Below are 21,107 nucleotides of genomic sequence, written 5' to 3' on the forward strand. Positions count from 1 at the left end.
TCCATAGTTAGTACATCCCGTGGACCCAGGCATTCTTTATCTTGACCGCTTAGATCGAACCACGAAAACGTCCAATAGTCTTACTCCCTTACAAGCATTATGGCCTAATTTTCTTTCGGTCTGTTGAGACTATCGTGGCGCTGATCTACACACCGCACCTAACGAGATCCCGTCTGCAGTCTTTTTCCTCTTTTTCTTTCTTTCTTCTCTTCCCTAAAACCCGTCTAGACCATCGCTAGCGACTCTGACCCTAACATTGGGGAAACGTTCCGCTGATGCGCGCAGGTGAACAATGAATAAAAAAAACCCCTCCAAAACCATAGGCACCAAACAAGATCGACATTAGAAGTTCGTCATTCATATCACGACCGAAACTGCGACAACTTTATTAGCCAAGCGGAAAAGCGAGCAATTTCTGCTAACCTCCGCATGTTGCCACGATAATTTGGGCTGTCTCGTCTCGCCTCACCAATTAGATAAATTACGAGCTTTCTATGGTTAATTAGGTAATAAAAGAACACGGAGCCATCATTGGGAGACATTATGTGCTGCTAATACTAATCTAGGTACCTGCCTACTCTCATCCTACTACCAACTCGTGTGATATGTAGTTCCCGACGTCGATCCTAAATCCTTTTCCCTTTCGCACGCCTAATACTTTTTGACTTGTTTATCATGGCCTGAGGTTTTCGTCTGATCCCGTATTGCCGTCGGTGCTAGTCATCGCAGCGCATCGCATCGTTACAGCCCAGAACGTTTCCAGCTTATTTTTTCTGGTCATTGTTCTTGGTCTTAGGGTTAGACGTCGCATCCAATGAAACATATGCGATTTCGCTGCGGCTATCATCTTATGCTGCTGCGACGCGGGTTTGGGAGGGCAACAGCATGATGCGCATGCATGTCACATCATTTAAGTCAAGCGACGTGAGATGTCCATCTTCAACATTACCTACCTACCTACCTACCTACCTACCTAGTAGATACATACATCGTAGACATCAACATTGAATACTTAGTCAGTCCATGTGTGACCTACTTTATCTGTTTAGTGTATGTAGATACATAGTAGGATATATACCTCCCTACCTATGTAACATACCTATAGACACCACAATGAAGCATCTCTATACGGAGATCTCTAAATGCCTAGGTAGCTACCTGCCTAACATTTCAATTTTATTCCAATGCTATCAATTATTGCAAAGATAGCCCCAAATGGTGCCACCATATGGTTTAGGATTTTCTGTCGTCTCATACCGGATAAGCTAGCCAGTTAGCAATCCGCGCGCCAGGAAGACCTTGAATGAGAGGGAGGGGTTCTATCCAACCAAACTCGCATGTGAGTTGTCGTATTCCGACACTCTCGTTCCAGACCTCAACGTTAAAGGAATTTTAGGATCGCGCACATATCTTATAAGCGACCCCCTTGCTTATAATAATCCATAAAAAATTACTTGCTGCTATGAGTGAGTGCTATTCTACATACCAAATAACTAGTAGATCTTGACAACACAGTAGTAGGTTAATACATGTAACTATATATGTAGGCACCTACCAGTCCTACCTACCTACCTACATGTAGTTACTTTCAAGCTGCCCTTACCCACCCATCCTATTTGCGTCACCGGATGGTGTAGTCGTGGGGAGTTGGGTATAGATATATTACTTAGGGCAGTAATAAGGGCTAAACAATAGGAATAATATGTCGCATAAGAAATAATAAGCCATTTGAGGTATTAAAACCCCATATAACCCCTATGGGGAGTGTGGTAGCGCCGATAGATCGTCGTCGACACATGTTGAGATGCAACCGCTTTAGGCCACTTAAGACATCACGTGACTTCGAGTTATGGTCGTGACTTGGAACAGAATATTAACGCGCCCGGCGCACAAAAATTAACTCCGACAATTCGTAGCGAACGCGATGCGAATAAAGGTAAAATCAATTAGGATATATATAATTTAGGTAAATGATATGTCAATGAGAAAATGTGAAAATAAAAAAAAGTTATGTGATTAGAGTTATCGTCGGCGTTATCAAATCTGGCGAGATTCATCTCGCTTGTGGGAGACGCGATCTTAAATTGAGCCCTACGTCATCGCTCTGATAATGACGCATTGACCACTAAAACGCCCAAATTCAATCCGTTGCCCTGTGAGCGGCGCTAGTCCGTTTTAAGACTCGCGATGCATCAATTCATTATTATGTACATATGTAGTTAGTTAGTACATGTGGGTAATAGAGTTCGGAATATTAGTTACACCGCGATAATCTTGAACCCTGGCGCCGGCCTGCCTGAGGGGAGCATTGCACAGTGCAGTGCGGCCAACAGGGGGGTACAACACTACAATGCCCCATAATACAGCGTTATGAAGCCACAACGCCGCAGTTTGGAACCTGAGAAAACGATTGGAACCTGAAGGAGCTTGAACGGATCCACGAAACTCGAGCTAGGATCCATGCTTGCCATACATTAAGTCTGGTACGTACTCCTTATGTATGTGAGCACTTATTGCCTGACTGGGCAACAAGCTGGAATTAAGACAGGGATAACGAGATTTATTCCTTCGCGATTTGTTTATTTTGATTCTTCTCTCCACAGTTGCCCGCCATACGTACTGTACACCCTTAGGCCATTCTCCAAAGATAGCACCTTAGCTACATCCTAAAGTGCATACATATCATAGACAAACTATTATGTGGACTATGTAGCCACATACCTACTAGTTACATGGTACTGTACATTGATCATTTTCTGGGAGTTGAACCTTGACGCCTGGGGGGATTGGAGAATTTGAACGTCAACATCAACAATCGTCGTCCGGCGCTTTACCTTGTCCTTCAACTTCAACACCTCTCACCACTCACCTAACCTCACAACACAACCCTCACTCCACATTCCTTCCACATTCCACATTACAGATCCCTCCAACTAACTTGTCATCTTCTCCTTTGATCGTTTCTTCATTCACGTCGAGATTGTCTAAGAACCCTTCTTGTTTTCCCCATTGTTACTACCAAGGATTACGGGCTTTGTTTTCTTCGGAGACCTGACCCATAAACCCGTCAACACAGTCATTCATCACCAGCCCTAAGATCTGTATTCCTTTCCGTTGTCAACTTCTACATCTTGATGGACCGGCTGGAGCTTGGACATCTTTTCTGAACGGGTATCCGTTCATCATTCCCCCCCACCCACATTCTACTCGAATCAGAAGAAGGTAAAAAACCAAAAATACCCAGAAAACTTCTTCCTCACATCCACACCCCAGGACCCAGGACTTTCTTTCCTGGTCATCTACAAACTTTATCGAAGAGACGTCCTTCGCAGTGGTCAAGACCGTTGGATTTTCTTTCCGTTGTGTTCTATCAGTCAGTGGCGCGAACGGTTACTGCTCTGTTTCTTGATCCCAAGAACTGAACACGACGACCCTGGGTGTTTATTTTGTCAACATATGCACCACTAGACGATTAGTCTTGACCTTGTCGTTCTCATAATTGGTTACTATTCGTCCCCGGTCATCGTAAGGTTAAGCCTGATAGAGAACAACATCCACCAATTCCAGGACGAAAAGGTATGTACACGCACCCTACCCTTGACTTCCATCGACCTTGAACCAGCCTAGTCTAGTAGCAGCAATTGCTAGGTAGCCTTGGCTGGTTTAATTACTTTTATATGCACTACACCTTTCTACTTACATCGTACATCACCCTACCTCTAAGCTAGGTACCCAAAGTCACTCACTCACTCCTACAACTTCAACTACTGCTACCACTACCACTACAGCATTCCACCTATCAACACCTGATTCATGTTCAAGTCACTAACTAGACCACCAACTAGATCATCAAGGTATTCTATTCTCGGTGTACGACTTGTATCGAGGTTTCTTGAAACGTTCATCACTTTGATCAGCTTCCTCTCTGATCCCCTCGCTGCGGTCTTGGACCAAAGCATTTTAATACCCCCTCTTCTGTCGCGTTTCTTGATCGCACTTCAAAAATATCAATTCCACACGATATTTTACATGATGGACGCCAGGGTGAGTTTTCATTTTTTTCCTATTATCTTACAATTTCTACCTGGATTCCCATTTACACTGTTCCTCCCTCTCTACAAAGTTGAACCGAACTTTTACCCCAAGGTTGGGCTTATATGAAGCTATCAGAGCTTCACGTCGTAACCGACCACTTAACCTAAAAAAAATTGTCTATTGTCTTTAGTCTACCTCATCCAATCTCTTCTCTTCCATTCTCAATGCTAATCTTTTCATTCACCAGCCTTTCCGTTCTGCCTATGGCATGACCAACCGAGGCAATGAGAATCTTGCTCCAGCTGCCAATAAAACACAGAACCCACCGCAAAAGTCTGCCAGCAGCCTTCTGAACTCTATGCCAACCATTGGCGGCCCTTCGAAGTTTGGAACCAAATTCGACCCGTCGAACGAGTTTATTGTCCGAGCGAAGCCTACAGGTGCCGTTGGCATGGATCAAGAGAACAGAAACTATGGCAATCCCAAGGAGGCCTTCCTACAGCCTGCCCAGCGACCTCCCAAATCACTCGTTCCCTCTTCTTCGACGCAACATCTTAGGCCTTTGATCGCTGAAGCAAAGCCCAAGTCTTTGTTTCAACCTCAGCCTATCTCGAAGCAGTACCCAGTGAAGCGAGGCGCTCCCATTGTTGTCTACAACGACAACCCGCCCCCGAAGGAGAATCTGAACTGCCAAAAGAGTACTCAGAGTACTCAGAGTAATGCGAGTCGAGCCTCTACTACGTCCAGGTACAGTGTTCATCCGCATATTGACGAACAGGTTCCCCGCGAGGGCCGCGCGGACGAAGCTTGCACGAACGAGCGCTCCAAGTACTTGGCTCCCTATAAGCCCAGCCACAATCTTAATGGTGGCGCTTCTCGCAGCAAGGCCCCCTCGACTCATCGAGATGATGATGCCGCGGATCAGTATATCGATGCTGTCGAGGAGCTTCCACAGGACCCGCTTCCCGCACTCGAGCCCAAGAACAGCAATCCTTGGGACATGCCGGAGGGTTGGAGAAGATTATACATTTCCTCATTCGAACCGCAAGCGGATGGTCCAGCTTCCACTGAGAACAGCACGAATCACGCGAAAGACGTGAACAACGAGAGCCAGCTTGTTCTCGCGAACAACCAAAACCACGAGAATCAACTCGTACTCGCACAAAACGAAAGCCAACTTGTCCTCCCAAGCAATGAGGATGCTGTAGTCGACTTGCGAACTACTCCGGCTTCTCCCTTATCAACTGACAGACGTGTTGAAATCGACTCCTCCGAGGGAGAGAATGATTACGACGAGCAGGGATACGCCACTGCTCACTCCGGTTTCGACAATACAACGGGAATTACTACAATTATGGTGCCTCCGCAGCTGACTCTCAGGGGTGCCGCAGAAATTCAGGCCGCTAGAATAATTGTAGAGGACAACCGCCCTCCTGATGACGAGGAGGAGTGGGATATCAGCATGGTAGCGGAATATGGCGAGGACATATTCAAATATATGCGGGAAGTTGAGGTAAGCAAGCAATCATATCGCTACATTTGAATGAAATATCGCTAACATTGCGCTGTGTAGGCTGAACTGGCGCCCAGCGGCAACTATATGGACTTTCAGACTGAGATCAAGTGGTCCATGCGTTCACTTCTCATGGACTGGGTCATTCAGGTCCATTGCCGCTTCGGCCTTCTTCCCGAGACGCTATTCCTAGCCGTCAACTACATCGACCGATTCCTCTCGGTCAAAATTGTTTCCATCAACAAGCTTCAGCTTGTCGGCGCAACCGCTATCCTGATCGCCGCGAAATATGAAGAGATTAACTGTCCTTCTGTACAAGAGATTGTCTATATGGTGGATGGAGGCTACTCGCAAGCGGAAGTCCTCAAGGCAGAGCGATTCATGTTGACCATGCTGAACTTCCAGCTTGGCTGGCCCGGGCCAATGAGTTTTATGCGACGCATTAGCAAGGCGGACGATTATGATAACGAGATTCGTACCGTGGCCAAGTACTTCCTGGAAGTCACCATCATGGATGAGCGCTTTGTTGCGAGCCCACCGAGTTACATCGCCGCCGGAGCTCAATGTCTAGCTCGTATGATTTTGGGCAAAGGTACCTGGGTAAGTGCAACTCCTTCCATCGTGATGGCTATTTTATCTAACTAATCTTACAGTCCATCGAGCATGTGCACTATTCCGGTTATACATATACTCAGTTGAAGCCCCTAGTCGCTATGATGCTCGACTGTTGTCGAAGTGCTCATACGCACCACAACGCAGTGTACGACAAGTATTCTAACAAGGTGTTCCGACGCGCATCTGTCTATGTTGAAGAGCGCATATTGGATGGATTCAGTTTACCGTATGAACATCACTTCACCAACCGTCTCCTTGTAGGCCCAGACACGGCGGCCTTGGAAACCCGCACCCTGACGATGCCCATTCCTCTTCTAACTTGAATGATGGATTCGACTAGAATCACATGATACCCACTTGTACTTGGCGACAGTAAAATACGCATGAGGTCCACGAGACCAATTACAGATACAGTCAGATGGCCTTGTCTGTTGTTATCACACTATACGGGCCAATACTCGATCAACACTAATTCGACATTAATATGTCATGGTCTACGACCTCACACGATGTTTATGAAACTCACGACACCCCCTCTAATATGCGATGTATTACTTCTTTTGAAGCATTTCACTTTTCCCCGATGGCGTTCACGGCAACTCTCTCCCGTAATAGGGGGGGCGAGAGGTTAGCATGGCAAGGGGGGTTTGTGCATAAGAACAGGCTTAAGGCCTCGGAAGGGCAAAACGACATGATAGGCAAATGAGGTATGGATGATTTCTGCACTGGCAATGACCAATGCAGACTGGGTTCGTCGCAATGTAATAGGTTGGCGGAGCAAGGAATTACAATATCTCTTGTTGAGTTACATAATTTCTGCTCGAGCACCACCATTTCGATTCCCCACGCCTTTTTTTAAAGGCCCGGTTGATAGAACCTTAGACAAAAAGTCTTTGTCATAATGGCTTAGGTATTCTATATACTTAAGATTTGCGACTCTGTAGAGTCCAATAAATTAAATTCAATTAAAAAAAAACTTGAGTTATACCATACTGGAGATTTCCGTGGATCGTATGCTTCATCGTAGATTTCTAATATAGCAACCTACATAAGTAATTGATAGATCTGTAGTAGATGAAAGTAGGCACTTGCGAGCAGCTAAGACGCTACGTTGCCCGTCTAAACTATTTACCTATGGTGTCAAGAACCTGGAAGAAAACTAATGATATGGACATTGGACGGCAAGTATTATTAGGCAACCGTATGTAAGATCTGGAGTCATCGCTCGAAATTGACACATACCTAGGTTAGGGCCTGCGATTTAAAGGGGGTGCAAGATCTAAGATACTAAGGACCTAGGTACTAACTAGTAACGAGATGAGGCGACTTCTTGGCATTTCATTCCGCTTACTACTAAGGTTAGGTTGGTAGTATGTTATTAGGGCGCAATCGCATCGCATCGCGTCGCATAGCTCCCATTCAATTGCGCTTTCATCATTGAGCCATACCTAGGCACTAGGTATGTACCTACCTACCAACCTAGCCTACGTACATATGTAGTGTGTATCCAATTACATACGCTAGGTTAGATACCTACTTTGTAACTCAATTCAGGTTTTAACTTCAATGCTGTTATATACCTAGTTATGCGTTGCTATCTTGGTGCTCAGGTGTGTGGGGACTCTAGGAAGGCAGGCTGGAGGTTAGGTATGTACTAAGAATTGAATCTTAGGGCTTAGAAGTTTCCTATGTAGTGCTATGTAGTATTGTACAAGTAGGTTAGGTAGGTATTATTAAACGCTTCGCGCGCGTTAGTTGATCTGATTGATTAGCTTCCTTTACCATAGTTAATCGGAACATAACTAGGCACCTAGGTAAGATTGACGTTTGATATCGTCAGCTTCATATAGGTACGTACGTACGTACGTATTAAGTCTTTCTGAGAGTGCTAAGGTTAGTATAATAGTATGTAGTTATTAGCAGTAGCGTTAGCAGCAGCAGCGGTGCTGTCCCTTCTTCTGCCCCCCCCCCCCCCCCTGAACGCGCGATCTCGATCAATGAGACGGTTGGGGTGGAGAGAAGGCTGGTGACATGATACGCGACACGAAGGCGCAGCTGGCTGGCGTAATACGTGGCGATGCGCCGGCGCAGGTCGTCGCGGGCCCGGTGGAGCAGTTGGTGCGAGCTTCTGGTGGGGAATCACGCGTTTGTTTTTTTTCTTCGATTGCGAATGTGGCACGGTGGGGGAGGGGGGGTTTAAATGTTCTGTTCTGTATAACGGCAATGAGTTTGAGAGTGGGGACGAGGCGGCGACGCCGATGACGACGATGGGGATGGGGATGGGGATGATAGGGGTGGTGTGGTAGGGGATGGATGGCGGGCGGGAAGGGGTTGTGGTTGGGATGTCGCTACGTACCTAGGTAGGTAGGCATTAGAGGGGTGCGGTTGGGTAGGTATATGTGGTTAGGTATGATCGATGGGTGGAAGCGATTACGACTACTGTTTGGTATATGCATTCGCGGGAATCCAACCCAAGAGGTAGGATGAGGTCTTAGCTGTGAGCAGATTAACAGATGATGCTTATCTAGGCAGGTGAGCATGCGTGGAATCAGATGGACGGAGGCAGTTCTTTGGGGTATATCATTGAAATATATTGCAGATGTATAAACTAACCCATGCAAGAACCAACATAGCCAGAACCCATCACGAAGCAGCAGCAACCAAGTCTCCCTCCCCACGCGCGGCCTCATCCACCAGCGCATTCTTCTTCTTCGTCGCCTCCAGGGCGTCGTAATTGCGCTTCATGGCCGCCTGGGTGAACTGGGTGCCGGTCACGACCGGGTACTTCTTCAGCGGGCCCTGGATCACGCAGTCCGTGTTGGGCTGGTTGAAGTACGCCATGCTGTAGCGCGGGCCGTAGTAGTCGGTGGCCGGGTCCGTCGGCGTCTTGACGCGGTGGAAGGTCGACTTGAAGCGGTCGTCGCTCCAGCTCATGAGGAGGTCGCCACTTTTATTTTCGTTTTAGTTAAAATGCACCTTTCTGCAATACAAATAATACTTTCAAGTATCTAAAAAGAAAGGAGAGGCGGAGGTTGTGTGAGAGGACAGGAAAGGAAGAGAGTAGTGGGTGGGGTGGCGTTGCGCGCAAAACTCACATGTTACACACGATCTCGCCGGGAGCGGGGTCGACTTTGGTCCACGTGTCGCCGAGCGCAAACTGAGTGAAAGCTTGCCGGCCGGGACAAATCTCTAATCCGCTTTGTCCGGGGCGCTGGAACAGTAAGGTGACGAAGTCCCAGTCGGCGTGCGCGCCGGCGCGGTAGTACCCGTCCGGAGTCGGGGCCGCCGGGTCGAGCGCGAAGTAGTGGAGGAGCCGGAGCACGGTCTGGGCGGTGGGGCGGGACACGTCGTGCGCACGGACGAAGAAGCCGTCGTCGAAGCCGAGCCCCCGCGCGAAGCAGACCATGAGCTTCTCGGAGACGTCCTGGGCGCGGCGCATGAAGGCGAGGCAGTCGTCGCGGAACCCCGGGAGCGCCGCGTCCGGGAGCCAGGCCCCGGCCATCGCCGCCGCGCCATACTGCATCTGGTAGCTCTCCTTCTGGTCGGCGGCGCCGGTGCTCGGCCGCACCTGCGCCGCCTTCTCCCACCCCGTGTTGCGGTGCGTGAAGGGCACGGTCGCCTTGACGCCGTCGGGCAGCGCGAAGAACCGCTCCGCCGTCGCGAACTGCGCCGCGATCACCGACTCCGGGATCCCGTGGTCGACGAGCGCGAAGAAGCCGTCGGCTTCGGCGGCGGCGACGAGCTCGGCGGTGATGGTGTCGATGCGCGAGGAGAAGTCGCGGAGTGAGATCTTGGGGATGCTGCGGTTAGAGTATTTGGTTTCTGCCATGATGAAGAGGTGTGGTTGTTGATTTGAGTTTGAGGGGATTGAGGGTCGGGGATTAGAATCGAGGATGGCGGTCGATAGCTAAGGTATCAATACTTTGGCCAAATTCGAAGATATACAGACTCCAACTCGAGTTGGTTATCGAATTCTTATATAGATACCTATACCTCTATAAATCCTTATCGCATCTGATAAGGAGATGACGTTACTTGTTCCAGTCTTATGAGACGATGGACCCGAACTATGATAACTCTTATATATCGGGGACGGCGGGGCGGTCCGGAGTGGAGAAGGATAACGGGGATTATCCTCCTGCGCAGATAGCTTATCCGGCTTATCATTAACCGGAGACCGCCGCCGGTTTACATGTACATAGTATGTAGTACTTACAACTTGTACATTCATGGTGACTGATTCAATGTTGAAGTTGAAGCTCAAACACTGGGCTTGAGACAATCGTGCATGCCTATGTATGTGTTTAACCATCGTATACCGAATCTTTTATCATTACTCTCACTAAACTCAAAAATGTGAGCTTGACTGTATTGTATGTCTAGTACATACTCAGGACTCAAGTGTGCATTGGCCCGCTGGTTGCTCGCAGCACTTCATCAATAGGGGTTTTTTTGCTCATGATGACTGTAACTAGCTGGGTAATGGAAAATCGAGTACTAGACTCTACTCATTGTTGTGTTGCAAATATGAGCAAAGACGACAAAGGGGCTGGAAGGACTAACAAAGCAAACATGATGGTTAAAATGACTCTACATGTATGTATGAATATTGATTTATATTAATCCCATAACTGCTACATGCGTTCGAATAGTCACAACCTTCAATGTTATTTGCATAGTACTAGGTACTAGGTTAGGTACCTACGTACATAATGATAATGGTACATATTGTACCTGGTAATGGCAGGTAAAATTGTGAGATCCAGGTCTCCTTAGTAATCCGTTCATTTCCAGCATTGGAAAGAAAATCAAATAAAATAAGCAAAAATCAAGGGATTAATTTCAAAAATTTTCAAAAATTTATTAATATTAATATTTGTGTTTGATAATTGTATCTAAATTTGAAAATTTGCGAGATTAATTTTATTTAATTTTCTTCTGCTCTTTCGTCAGTGTTACGTGCACCGACAATCTGTGAATTTATTAGCCGGTAGTACATTTGATATTCTGCATGTACAAACCAAAGAAGGAAGTTACATGAGTTACATAAGTTTACATGTCGCATTTCCGCTAGGGGAACCACTCCGTCGCTTCCTACAAGCTACAGGGCACAATTACAGTAACAGGGCGCATGACTGGGGGGTGGACATCTAACTTTTTGCATGGGAAGCTAAGAGGTACATATAGCCATGTACCCCCTTTTTAGTACCCCTTAGTACCCCCTGGTACCTGCCTCTTACTGATAAACAGAACGCGTGCGGATATTGCCTTAGCAGCTTTTTGGCGCGTCCAACCCCAACTACCTAGTACACTTTGCCGTCTTTCCAATTCTTTTTTTTCGATTTTTTATCTTCCTGTTTTATTTTTCACCTTTTTTTGTCTGAATCTCCATCCCATCATTCACCCAGAGGCATCATCAACTAAATTTTCCCTACCTTTTCCCGCCCTTGATAACTCTCACCCGATTTTTTATCAATTTTATCAATTTTTTCTTTCCTACACACGAAATTTAAAAAAAATTCAAAGTGTTTCTTTCTTCCATCCAAGTGAAAACTCACACAACACATAACATCATCGAAGTAGAAGAAGAAGAAGAAGAAGAAATAATAAAATAAAATAAAATAAAATAAAAAATCTCACAATGGCTCCCACCAGACCATCGCGCACAGCTGTGACGGAAAATGGCACTACGAGCGATCCGGCTGTAGCTAGCCCAGCTGCCCCCGTAAAGCGCGGTCGCGGCCGTCCCCCAAAGAACGGCGTCGCAGCGCAGGAGAAGAAGCTTCCCACCGGCCGCCCCCGCGGCCGCCCCCCCGGTATCAAGAAGGCTGCTGCTAAGCCCGCCCCGCCAAAGCCTGCCGCAGGTACTGCCGTCAAGGGACGTGGCCGACCTCGCAAGTCTGACGGCACCACTGCTACGCCGGTGAAGCCTGCGACCAAGGCTGCCGCTGCTGCTGCCGCTTCCGCTACCAAGCCTACCAGCACCGGCAAGGGACGCGGCAGACCGCGAAAGAGCCTGGTTGTGGTGGAGGAGCCTGTGGTCGAAAAAGAAGAGGACGGCGAGGAGGAGGCCGAAGGAGAGGACGACGAGGGTAAGTTTATTGCGCAGCTATTGGGTAAATCATAACCGTTCTTCGCTTAAGCTATATCTAGCTATCTAATTACAAAATTTAATCCTCTATATGTTGTAAATATTTTACTAACGGGTGCGCTTTCTAATCGAAATAGAAGATGCCGTAGCTGATGAGATGGCATTAGATGATGCCGGCGAGGAGGACATTGAAGGAGAAGATGATGACGACATCCCAATTCAGGTAGGATCCCACCCCCGCCTCTTCCCTTTGTTCAATTTACAGCTTAGGTCAATTAAATCAACTCTTACTAATCCGGGCTATGTAGGATGTTTAGACTGGCGATATGGGTGGCTTCCTCGTTCGAGGCCTTGCCAGTGCTTTTCGACGGATAAGTGGTGTGAACAGGAGCACTCATGCTACTACCCCAGACAGCTGAATTATGCGCTCTGTATAGTTTCATCTGGTGATTGTCTTACCTACCTACCTACCTAGGTTCCTAGGTTGGTAGTTTGTTTGTTACTTATATCTATCCTGGGAATGGTCGGAAGCGGGGCGATATCACATAACACACCCACACACACACACACACAGCGGCCCAGGGTGGTTTCTTTTTACGACTGGCAGTGAATCATGGCGTTAAGAGGAAGGAAACTGGCTTGTACACACATCTGAGGTAGTTGTCGCTCAGATATTACTAGGTACTATTAAAACGACAACGAAGTATTGTTATTCGATCTCTCGCGGCTAGTCGATTTGAAAGTATTTACTCGCGGTTGTTTGTTCTAGAGACAAAGAATAACTACATGTACCATGATCGATACCCTTGCCAGTGTATAGGATATGGGGTTCCGCCGAAAATCTTTCAGCTACCTATGTAATACCTCCATTGGTTGTAGCGTATAATAGCTTTAGCAATGCAATACGTAGCAGCTCCTGACCTACTGATACCTACAGGTGTTTATGAATATACCACAAGTGATTAGTAGTTCGTGTTTTGTAATGCACGTTTCTCACCTTATATCGTCATTGCTGGGAGAGTTTATTGTCTGTGAATCATTACACATTACAATCATGCCTCATTCCTTCTTCCACTCCTCAAACTCTTCTACGAGGTGCTCCTTGAGCTGCTTGAACTTGTTCAGAAAATTCTTGCCACAGCGCCAGCATATCAGGTCTCTTTGGTGGTACTCCGCGTTTCTAGGATGTCGGCGGGGGTCGTCTTTGGCGAGGGGGAAGTCGGCGATGTCGACGAGGAAGGGCGTGTTGAAGCTGGTGTAGTGCTTGCGGTGGCGCATGCACTCGGACACCATATCCGGCGCCAGAATGTGCACGTGCAGGTCGTTCATCGACGGGTGCGCGTGGACGCCGACCAGCAGCTCTTTCTCCCAGTCTCGCCCCACCGGCAGCTCCTTCCCCGCTTCCCACTCCTTCTCCCCGTTAAGGATGGCCTCCCGCTCCCGGTCCTGCGCACTGAAGCGCCCGTATCGCCGCTGCAGCTCGGTCGCGACCAGGTGTTTTAGCTTGGCGGTCTCGGCCTGCACGGAGGCAAGGAGGGAGGGGTTGTCGAAGGCGTCGAAGGGGTGGAGGCGACTGAGGGGCGTTCGGGGGAGCAGCAGGACGTGCACGGTGGACTTGGGGTATAGGTCGTTGATGGCGACGAAGTCGTCGTTGTAGTAGATAACACGGCTGCCTGGGAATGCGGCGGGGTCGTGGGTGTAGGCACCGAGGCCGTCACGCTCTTTGAAGGATCGTGTTAATGCCCCGCGGGTCGAGGCTAGAGACTTCTTAGGCTCCCCCTCCTCCTTGGGGATCTTGGGCTTGGGTGACATGAGTTCTGCGACTTGTACGTCGATGACATTCTGTCAGTTAAGCTTCTCTTTCTCTTTCATACTAGTTGTAGGTGGGTATGATGGGACTGGTAGGTATATTACTGTAGCTATGTGTGTCTCGGTTCACTTACATGCATTACGCTTTGTGCCCTGACTAACACCTACATTTGAAGCGTGGGGCGCAGGTGCAGTGCCTGAGATCTCTTCTTTGGTGATCGCATCGTCTGGGCCTAAATCAGTCGAGGCCATACCACTTTTTATGAGCTTGGAGGTGGTTTTGGATGTTGTAAAGGATGTTTTGGTTTCAAAGTCTGCTTTTATTAGGCAGATGTTCTGATCTAAGTATACGGATTTCGGTGATAAAAAAGCGCCGGCATAGATTCTAGGTTAGGTGGATGAGACGGTAGGTTGGTCAGAACGTGCACATTTTCGCATGTCTTACATTTGGTATTACTAAGTTCCCGAATCTGCCGTGTAGTAAACTTGAAGGTGACTCGCGTGGTTATGAATCTTAGCATGAAATATTTGAATGTTTTGGATTTGACGTGTGAAGAGTACCTTAACCTAGGTAGGTGGAATTATTAATTATTGGACTTGAGTTGAAGATGTACAAGTTCAGGTTGATGTACATAGTTAATGATCGACTTCAAGGTTATAGATACCTAGGTACCTAATAGATGCACTAGTAGGCACTAGGTATCCATCATAGCTTGGATCTTACCCGAACATTTTCCGGTGTAACCCAGGCACCATGTACTACATAGCCTTTTATGTGGGTCCGTCATATTCATTCACATGTTCTGCTAAACTCAGCAGCCATTCTTCCCCCTTACAAACAAATTCATAAAACCATCCTAAGATAAGAAATCGTCTAGGACGCCAAATGGCTTATCAACATGGCAAAAAAAGGCAAGGAAAAGGCATCAGCAGCACCTCCAGCTGCTGCTGCGGCTGCCAGCTCATCATCAAAGAAGTCTTCCTCATCTAAGGCTTCTAAGGCTACTAAAAATACCGCCACCTCACAGCCAAATGACGATTTCATAGTATTCACTAATTCTACAAAGGACACAAAGTCTAATAAGAAGACTGGAGCAGGGGGTTCTTCAAATACAGGAGGGAAGAAACCTGAAGGCGACGATGCCGCGGCGGAGCCCCCTGGGCCTCCGAAGCCAACAGTGAAGCAGATCATCGGTGGAGCTAGCTGGACCGGAAAATTGCCTGTAAACCTACTTTCGGAACACTGTCAAAGACAGAAGTGGGACAAGCCCGACTATCAACTTGTAAGCGGCTTGTTTTGCTTACTGCTGATGTATTTACTGGTACCTAGATAATTAATTTATTCGAGTTAGATGCGAAATTCGGAGGGCATCTCATACTTCGTTCAACTAAGCGCAAAACACCCCAAGACCCATGAGGTCCAGAAGGTGCCCCCCTTCAAGATACCTCCGGACTATAAACACCTTGTAATTAGGGAAACGCCTCTCGAGGCTAGACATGCCGCAGCTACCTATGCTCTGTTTAGGGTCTGTAGTATGAAGAACATTCATACCACTTTACCCCCGGATTATAGGGCAATGTGGAAACAATTCGAAGCACTAAAGAAGGAAGATGTAAAGAAGGGCAATGCCTGGCTGTACGATGCAGATCCCTTCGCCACCTTGAAACAGCGAGATGATGAAAAAGTTGCTGCCGAGAAGAAGCGAAAGGAACAGGAAGCCATCAGGGAAAAGGCAAGAAACATGCCGGGTGCATCTGGTCTGGTTCTGCGAAGCAACGCTTCATCTTCTTCGGGTGGAGGTGGAAATCCCATGAAAGGATGGACTACAATTCCCAAAGTTGAGATGGGTCGAAAGACACGCTCTCAATTAGAGGACCTGCTACGGCGAGAGGTCATATGGAATCCTCACGATGTGAAGATGTCCAATGCGCAGAAAGAAGCTATTATCAAGGAACTTACTAACTCCGGCTTTCGAAAAACTCACGTGGAAGAAGCTGTCGATGAATGTAAAGATCGCGAAGAGACTCTGGAATGGCTACTTATACATGTCCCAGAGGACGATCTACCAAGATGGGCATTGCCAGGGAGTTACAGTGCGGGCGTCTCAGTTGCTGCGACGCAAGATCTTAGACGTGAGGCAGCAGTAAAACGGCTGTCACAAACTGGATATTCGGCCGAACTATGTAGGAAAATTTACGACGAGAAAGGCGGAAATGAAGGGCTTACTGCTGAAGCCCTGCAACACTTTTTGCTTTCTAGCGGTAACGATTCGGAGAGTAGCCCTGCAGAGGAACCTCTGATATTTGGTACGCCAGAGGAATGTTGGAGTGATGAAATGGAGAGTCTTGCATCCGTATTTGGTGAGAACTACCAACGCCTATCTGACGACGTTTGCCAAATTCGCGTCGAATCTGTCAAAAATGGCCCCAAGTCAGATGTCGAAACGCATGTACAGTTCCGCAAGTCTCCAAAATATCCGGCAGAGATAGTGGTATCCGTCTTGGCAGACCTACCTTCTTACATCAAGCTCAGCGTGGTTAAGAAAGCACTTGCCCATCTCAACGAGTCTCTAAGCGACGAGCCGATGAAGATTTACTTTGCCGTTGATTGGATCCAACAGCACATCAACACCATAATTGAAAACCCCGGGAAGCTGCGAGAGATATCTGGCGTGGCGTCGACTGCAGCAGAAACACGTCATATTGCCCCCGTCAAGCGAAAGGTCGTTCGGCATCCGAAGCCACTTTCTTGGACTGTAGATGCACAGAGCAAAGAAGCATGGCGAAATAGGCAAGGAAGCCCTGCTCTAAAAGAGATGTTGGCTCAACGCCAGAAGCTCCCCGCATGGGAAGCCAAGGACTTGGTTGTAGATACGGTTTTAGAAAACCAAGTCACTATCATTGCCGGTGAAACAGGCTCTGGAAAGTCTACGCAATCGGTCCAATTCATCCTCGATGACCTCTATAGCAAAGGATTTGGAAATGCTGCAAGTATTATATGCACACAACCACGTCGAATTTCCGCTCTTGGCCTTGCCGACAGAGTAAGCGAAGAACGCTGTTCGAAGGTTGGCCAAGAGGTGGGTTATACAATCCGTGGTGAAAATAAGACAAGTCATCAGACCAAGATTACCTTCATGACTACTGGTGTGCTTCTCAGGCGCCTACAGACGTCTGGTGGAAAGACTGATGATGTGGTTGCTTCGTTGGCTGACATCAGCCACGTGGTCATTGACGAAGTTCACGAACGTAGTCTGGATACCGATTTCCTTTTGAGCATTATTCGCGATGTATTAAAGAAAAGAAGAGATCTGAAGCTCGTCCTCATGAGTGCCACGCTCGATGCGGCAACGTTTCAGGGGTATTTTACTTCCGAGGGACTGCAAGTCGGACTGGTCGAGATCTCGGGCAGAACTTACCCCGTTGAGGACTACTACCTCGATGATATCATCCGTATGACAGACTTTTCCGTGGATACTAGTAGGTATCGTGATCGTGATCGGGATGAGGGGATGTTTGACAACACCAATCCAACGGGCCAAAGTGCTAGCGATAAGGCGGCACAAGATCCGATTAATAAGATCATCCAAAAACTAGGCTCTAGAATTAACTATCTCTTACTGGCAGAGACTGTAAAGGCCATTGATGAAGATTTATCCTACGGCGGTAAGAAGGGCGGGATTCTCATCTTTTTGCCTGGTGTGGCAGAGATCAACCGGACGGTAAACCAGCTCAGATCCATTTCGTCGCTTCACGTATTGCCTCTTCACGCCTCTCTTGATACACGGGAGCAGAGAAGGGTATTCACGAATCCTCCTCCTGGGAAGCGAAAGATTGTGGTTGCGACAAACGTGGCAGAGACGTCAATTACAATTGACGACATCGTTGCTGTGATCGACACGGGCAAGGTAAAGGAGACAAGCTTTGATCCCCAAAACAACATGCGCAAACTTGAGGAGACATGGGCTTCTCGCGCCGCTTGTAAACAACGTCGAGGACGTGCCGGAAGAGTACAAGCTGGCAAGTGCTACAAGTTGTACACCGAGGCGCTCGAGGAGCGTATGGCAGAGCGCCCGGAGCCTGAGATCCGTCGTGTTCCCCTCGAACAACTCTGCCTATCAGTTCGAGCTATGGGTACTAGAGATGTCGGTGGATTCTTGGGGAGAACCCCAACACCGCCCACTGTATCTGCTGTTGAGAATGCCGTCAAGATGTTGCAGCGGATGGGTGCACTGGATGGCGAAGAGCTAACGGCCCTCGGCCAGCAGCTAGCCATGATTCCTGCCGACCTTCGTTGTGGAAAACTCATGATCTACGGCGCGATCTTTGGATGTCTCGACGAAAGCACCACCATCGCTTCGATCTTGAGCACCAGGAGCCCATTCCTTTCTCCACCAGATAGGCGAGATGAGGCCAAAGCCGCTCGCATGCAGTTTTCCAGGGGAGATGGTGACCTTCTCACCGACTTGAGAGCTTGCCAGCAATTCAACAAAATGATGGATGAAGGAACGCCGCAGCGCAGTCTCCGACAATTTTGCGACGAGAACTTTCTCTCGTACAACACGCTCATGGACATCTCAGCAACGCGGACGCAATACTATTCCTCTCTCGCCGAGCTGGGCATACGGGAGAGCCGCCCAGCAGGCAGTCATGCATCCTTGGCTCTGATCCGAGCTCTGACAGCATCGGCGTTCACGCCCCAGATAGCGCGCATCCAGTTTCCGGACAAGAAGTTCGCGTCTTCTATGTCGGGCGCTGTGGAACTAGACCCCGAGGCCAGAACGATTAGGTATTTCACCCAGGAGAATGGCCGTGTCTTCATCCACCCCTCCAGTACGCTACACGACAGCCAGGGGTTCTCGGGCAATGCCGCTTTCATGTCTTACTTCAATATGATGGCCACGAGCAAAGTATTCATCCGGGACCTTACACGTAAGTTTTACTCCGGACTTCTCATATCAAACTATCTGCAAGTGAACTATTTGCTAACTTCAGGTCGCACAGCGTTCAATGCCTTCACGCTCCTCCTATTCTCAGGGGCCATCGAGCTCGACACCCTTGGCAGGGGCCTCGTGGTCGATGGCTGGTTACGGTAAGCTTACCTCCCCCCACCCCCCCTCCCTTCGAAGCACGAAATATTTAATAATTTACATATACTAATACCATCTATAGACTACGTGGATGGGCGCGTATCGGCGTCCTGATTTCGAGGCTCAGGGGCATGGTAGACAACATCATCGCGCTGAAGGTCAACGACCCGCACGCGGATGTGCACGATAACGAGGTCATTAGAATGGTGGCAAAACTTATAGAGCTAGATGGGTTGGATGCTTGAGCGACGCTGGGATATGTGGATGAACCTATACACTGAAATAACGTTGCATCTAGTCAGGAGGTTAGAAGTTGGAAGTAGGTACATACATATCTAGGTAGGCAATCAACTAACCTACGACTCTTGGAATAGGCAGACTGTGTTACTGCCCCTTTTTGTTGTTGGTCTGTGAATCTGATTTGGTGAAGCGTGTTCAGTGTGTAGTACTAGGTACCTACCTATGAAATGTTCTGGGTCGACACTATAGAAAAATACCTAGGTGCCTACCTACTTGTTGTAGGTGTGTTTTGGAGGGGGGGCTTGTCCGTTTTCTTAGGTACCTACCTACCTATTTGACGAAACACTTGAACCATTATAGGGGGTTTAGGTGTGGTATACAAGATGAGTGTTACTTGAGTAGATTGATGTCGGGTACCTACCTATCTATGTACCCTACATAGTAGGTACATATGTAGTAACATTGATATCTTCATCTACATAGGTACCTACCTCTATGGTACTAAGGTAGGCTTCTTAGGTACTTTTCTAAGTACTTATCTACTACGTACCGATATAGGCATGTTATGTGCCTACCTAGGTACCTACATGGCTACTATAAAACCGCCCATCTAGTTGACAGTGAGTCGTTGCCATACATAGGTACCATATGGGACTCCGCCACCGCAACAATGGGCGTAGCACGGGCTGGGTGTAGGTATTGAGGTACCTATGTAGGTAGGCGACGCAAGATGCAAGCCAATGTGGCATGCTGTCAATTGTCACCCATTGGCGTGTAAGGAAGACCCTTTTAGGGCACTTACAGGTAAGATATAACTATGTGGCAACGAAGCTTCTGGGCTGCATAATGATGCTCGCTCGCCTGCCGTGGAGCACCTACCTCTCCATATCCTTAGAGTTTCGGCGTCCGTCGTCTGGGGTTATCAAACCGACGGGCATACCTATACATACAAGCATGAGAGGGAAAAGGGAATGGACCGAGGTATAGTAAAGCATATGTTGTGTGTTGAAAGTGTTCAGTTTATGGTAGCGGATCGCCACGAGGGGGCTTATGTTGCGCATACTCTCTCGTATACACAAAGCTGCAAGTGATTGATTTGAGACGATTAGACCACGATCACTCCAATAAATACACCCCGAAATGCTATAGCGGTGTGTAGCCCTTTATACCCATAGCATAATGGGCCAGCATACCTAAAGAAACGAGTGATCAACGGTGGAGCGTCTGCAGTAGATGATGAATCAACGCGCACTTCCCTTGGCAAATCCTTATGAGGCCCCCAAGAAGGTTTACTTACATATGTAACCTACCTAGGTAGGTATCTCAGAATGAGAGAGTATGTATACCTTACTTGTAGTGAACCTTCATGTGGCAACGGGAGCTGCCTTTCAACCTCCCAAGTATGATGTGTCATTACTCCGCTTCCAACCCTATTTAACCTGTCATCCCAAGTTTTGACAACTTGTCATCCGATGCTTAAACCGATCTGTTGCCGGATCCTTGCTATATGGCCGCAACATCACTTGATAGAGTTTGGAATTTACCCCGTCCTGACCAGAGTATCTTTGTTTAGTCGTCCCCATCTCGGTCATTGAAGCGGCCCCACATAATGTTGAGAGTGAACCATGACCCCTTAACTACCTAGGTAGGTACCTTCTTCGCTTCACTTCAGCTGTTCTTGTAATAGTCGAGTGCCCAGGGCCATCTGGACTTG

General features: G+C 48.0%; 5 protein-coding genes across 5 annotated transcripts; 3 read left to right on the forward strand and 2 right to left on the reverse strand.

The window, feature by feature from the left end:
* Positions 1 to 4,032: 4,032 nt before the first annotated feature.
* Positions 4,033 to 6,486, forward strand: GGS25DRAFT_521872 (cyclin-like protein; the record flags this gene model as incomplete). Its single annotated transcript, XM_049264125.1, has 4 exons — positions 4,033 to 4,044; positions 4,283 to 5,548; positions 5,609 to 6,148; positions 6,202 to 6,486. 4 exons carry the CDS (start codon positions 4,033 to 4,035, stop codon positions 6,484 to 6,486), a joined length of 2,103 nt encoding a protein of 700 aa, XP_049116845.1.
* A 2,178-nt stretch (positions 6,487 to 8,664) lies between these two features.
* Positions 8,665 to 10,080, reverse strand: GGS25DRAFT_288037 (Clavaminate synthase-like protein). The gene is made up of 2 exons (XM_049257532.1): positions 9,259 to 10,080; positions 8,665 to 9,110 (listed from the first exon to the last, which is right to left on the reverse strand). Exons 1-2 carry the CDS (start codon positions 9,990 to 9,992, stop codon positions 8,807 to 8,809), a joined length of 1,038 nt encoding a protein of 345 aa, XP_049116846.1. The 5' UTR covers positions 9,993 to 10,080; the 3' UTR covers positions 8,665 to 8,806.
* Positions 10,081 to 11,804: 1,724 nt separating this feature from the next.
* GGS25DRAFT_531719 (uncharacterized protein) lies at positions 11,805 to 13,005 on the forward strand (the record flags this gene model as incomplete). The annotated part of the gene is made up of 3 exons (XM_049265517.1): positions 11,805 to 12,255; positions 12,392 to 12,477; positions 12,572 to 13,005. The coding sequence occupies 3 exons, from the start codon at positions 11,805 to 11,807 to the stop codon at positions 12,671 to 12,673; spliced, it is 639 nt and encodes a 212-aa protein (XP_049116847.1). The 3' UTR covers positions 12,674 to 13,005.
* A 308-nt stretch (positions 13,006 to 13,313) lies between these two features.
* GGS25DRAFT_521875 (HIT-like protein) lies at positions 13,314 to 14,066 on the reverse strand (the record flags this gene model as incomplete). The annotated part of the gene is made up of 1 exon (XM_049264126.1): positions 13,314 to 14,066. The coding sequence occupies one exon, from the start codon at positions 14,064 to 14,066 to the stop codon at positions 13,314 to 13,316; it is 753 nt and encodes a 250-aa protein (XP_049116848.1).
* A 772-nt stretch (positions 14,067 to 14,838) lies between these two features.
* GGS25DRAFT_491341 (P-loop containing nucleoside triphosphate hydrolase protein) lies at positions 14,839 to 19,807 on the forward strand. Its single transcript, XM_049261081.1, has 4 exons — positions 14,839 to 15,346; positions 15,416 to 18,995; positions 19,068 to 19,155; positions 19,236 to 19,807. The coding sequence occupies exons 1-4, from the start codon at positions 14,963 to 14,965 to the stop codon at positions 19,396 to 19,398; spliced, it is 4,215 nt and encodes a 1,404-aa protein (XP_049116849.1). The 5' UTR covers positions 14,839 to 14,962; the 3' UTR covers positions 19,399 to 19,807.
* The last annotated feature ends 1,300 nt before the right edge of the window (positions 19,808 to 21,107 follow it).

The sequence above is a fragment of the Hypoxylon fragiforme genome (assembly GCF_022984875.1).
Source record: "Hypoxylon fragiforme strain CBS 206.31 chromosome Unknown GGS25scaffold_5, whole genome shotgun sequence".
NCBI classification, from domain to species: Eukaryota; Fungi; Ascomycota; class Sordariomycetes; order Xylariales; family Hypoxylaceae; genus Hypoxylon; species Hypoxylon fragiforme.

What these genes read in the sequence shown, in the direction of transcription:
- GGS25DRAFT_491341 (XM_049261081.1), top strand. Translation starts at nt 14,963, where the DNA reads ATGGCAAAAAAAGGCAAGGAAAAGGCATCAGCAGCACCTCCAGCTGCT. An exon ending in ACAAGCCCGACTATCAACTT is followed by an intron (nt 15,347 to 15,415) that starts GTAAGCGGCTTG and finishes TATTCGAGTTAG; the next exon opens with ATGCGAAATTCGGAGGGCAT. An exon ending in ATTCATCCGGGACCTTACAC is followed by an intron (nt 18,996 to 19,067) that starts GTAAGTTTTACT and finishes CAGGTCGCACAG; the next exon opens with CGTTCAATGCCTTCACGCTC.
- GGS25DRAFT_288037 (XM_049257532.1), bottom strand. Translation starts at nt 9,992, where the DNA reads ATGGCAGAAACCAAATACTCTAACCGCAGCATCCCCAAGATCTCACTC. An exon ending in GGCGAGATCGTGTGTAACAT is followed by an intron (nt 9,111 to 9,258) that starts GTGAGTTTTGCG and finishes CGAAAATAAAAG; the next exon opens with TGGCGACCTCCTCATGAGCT.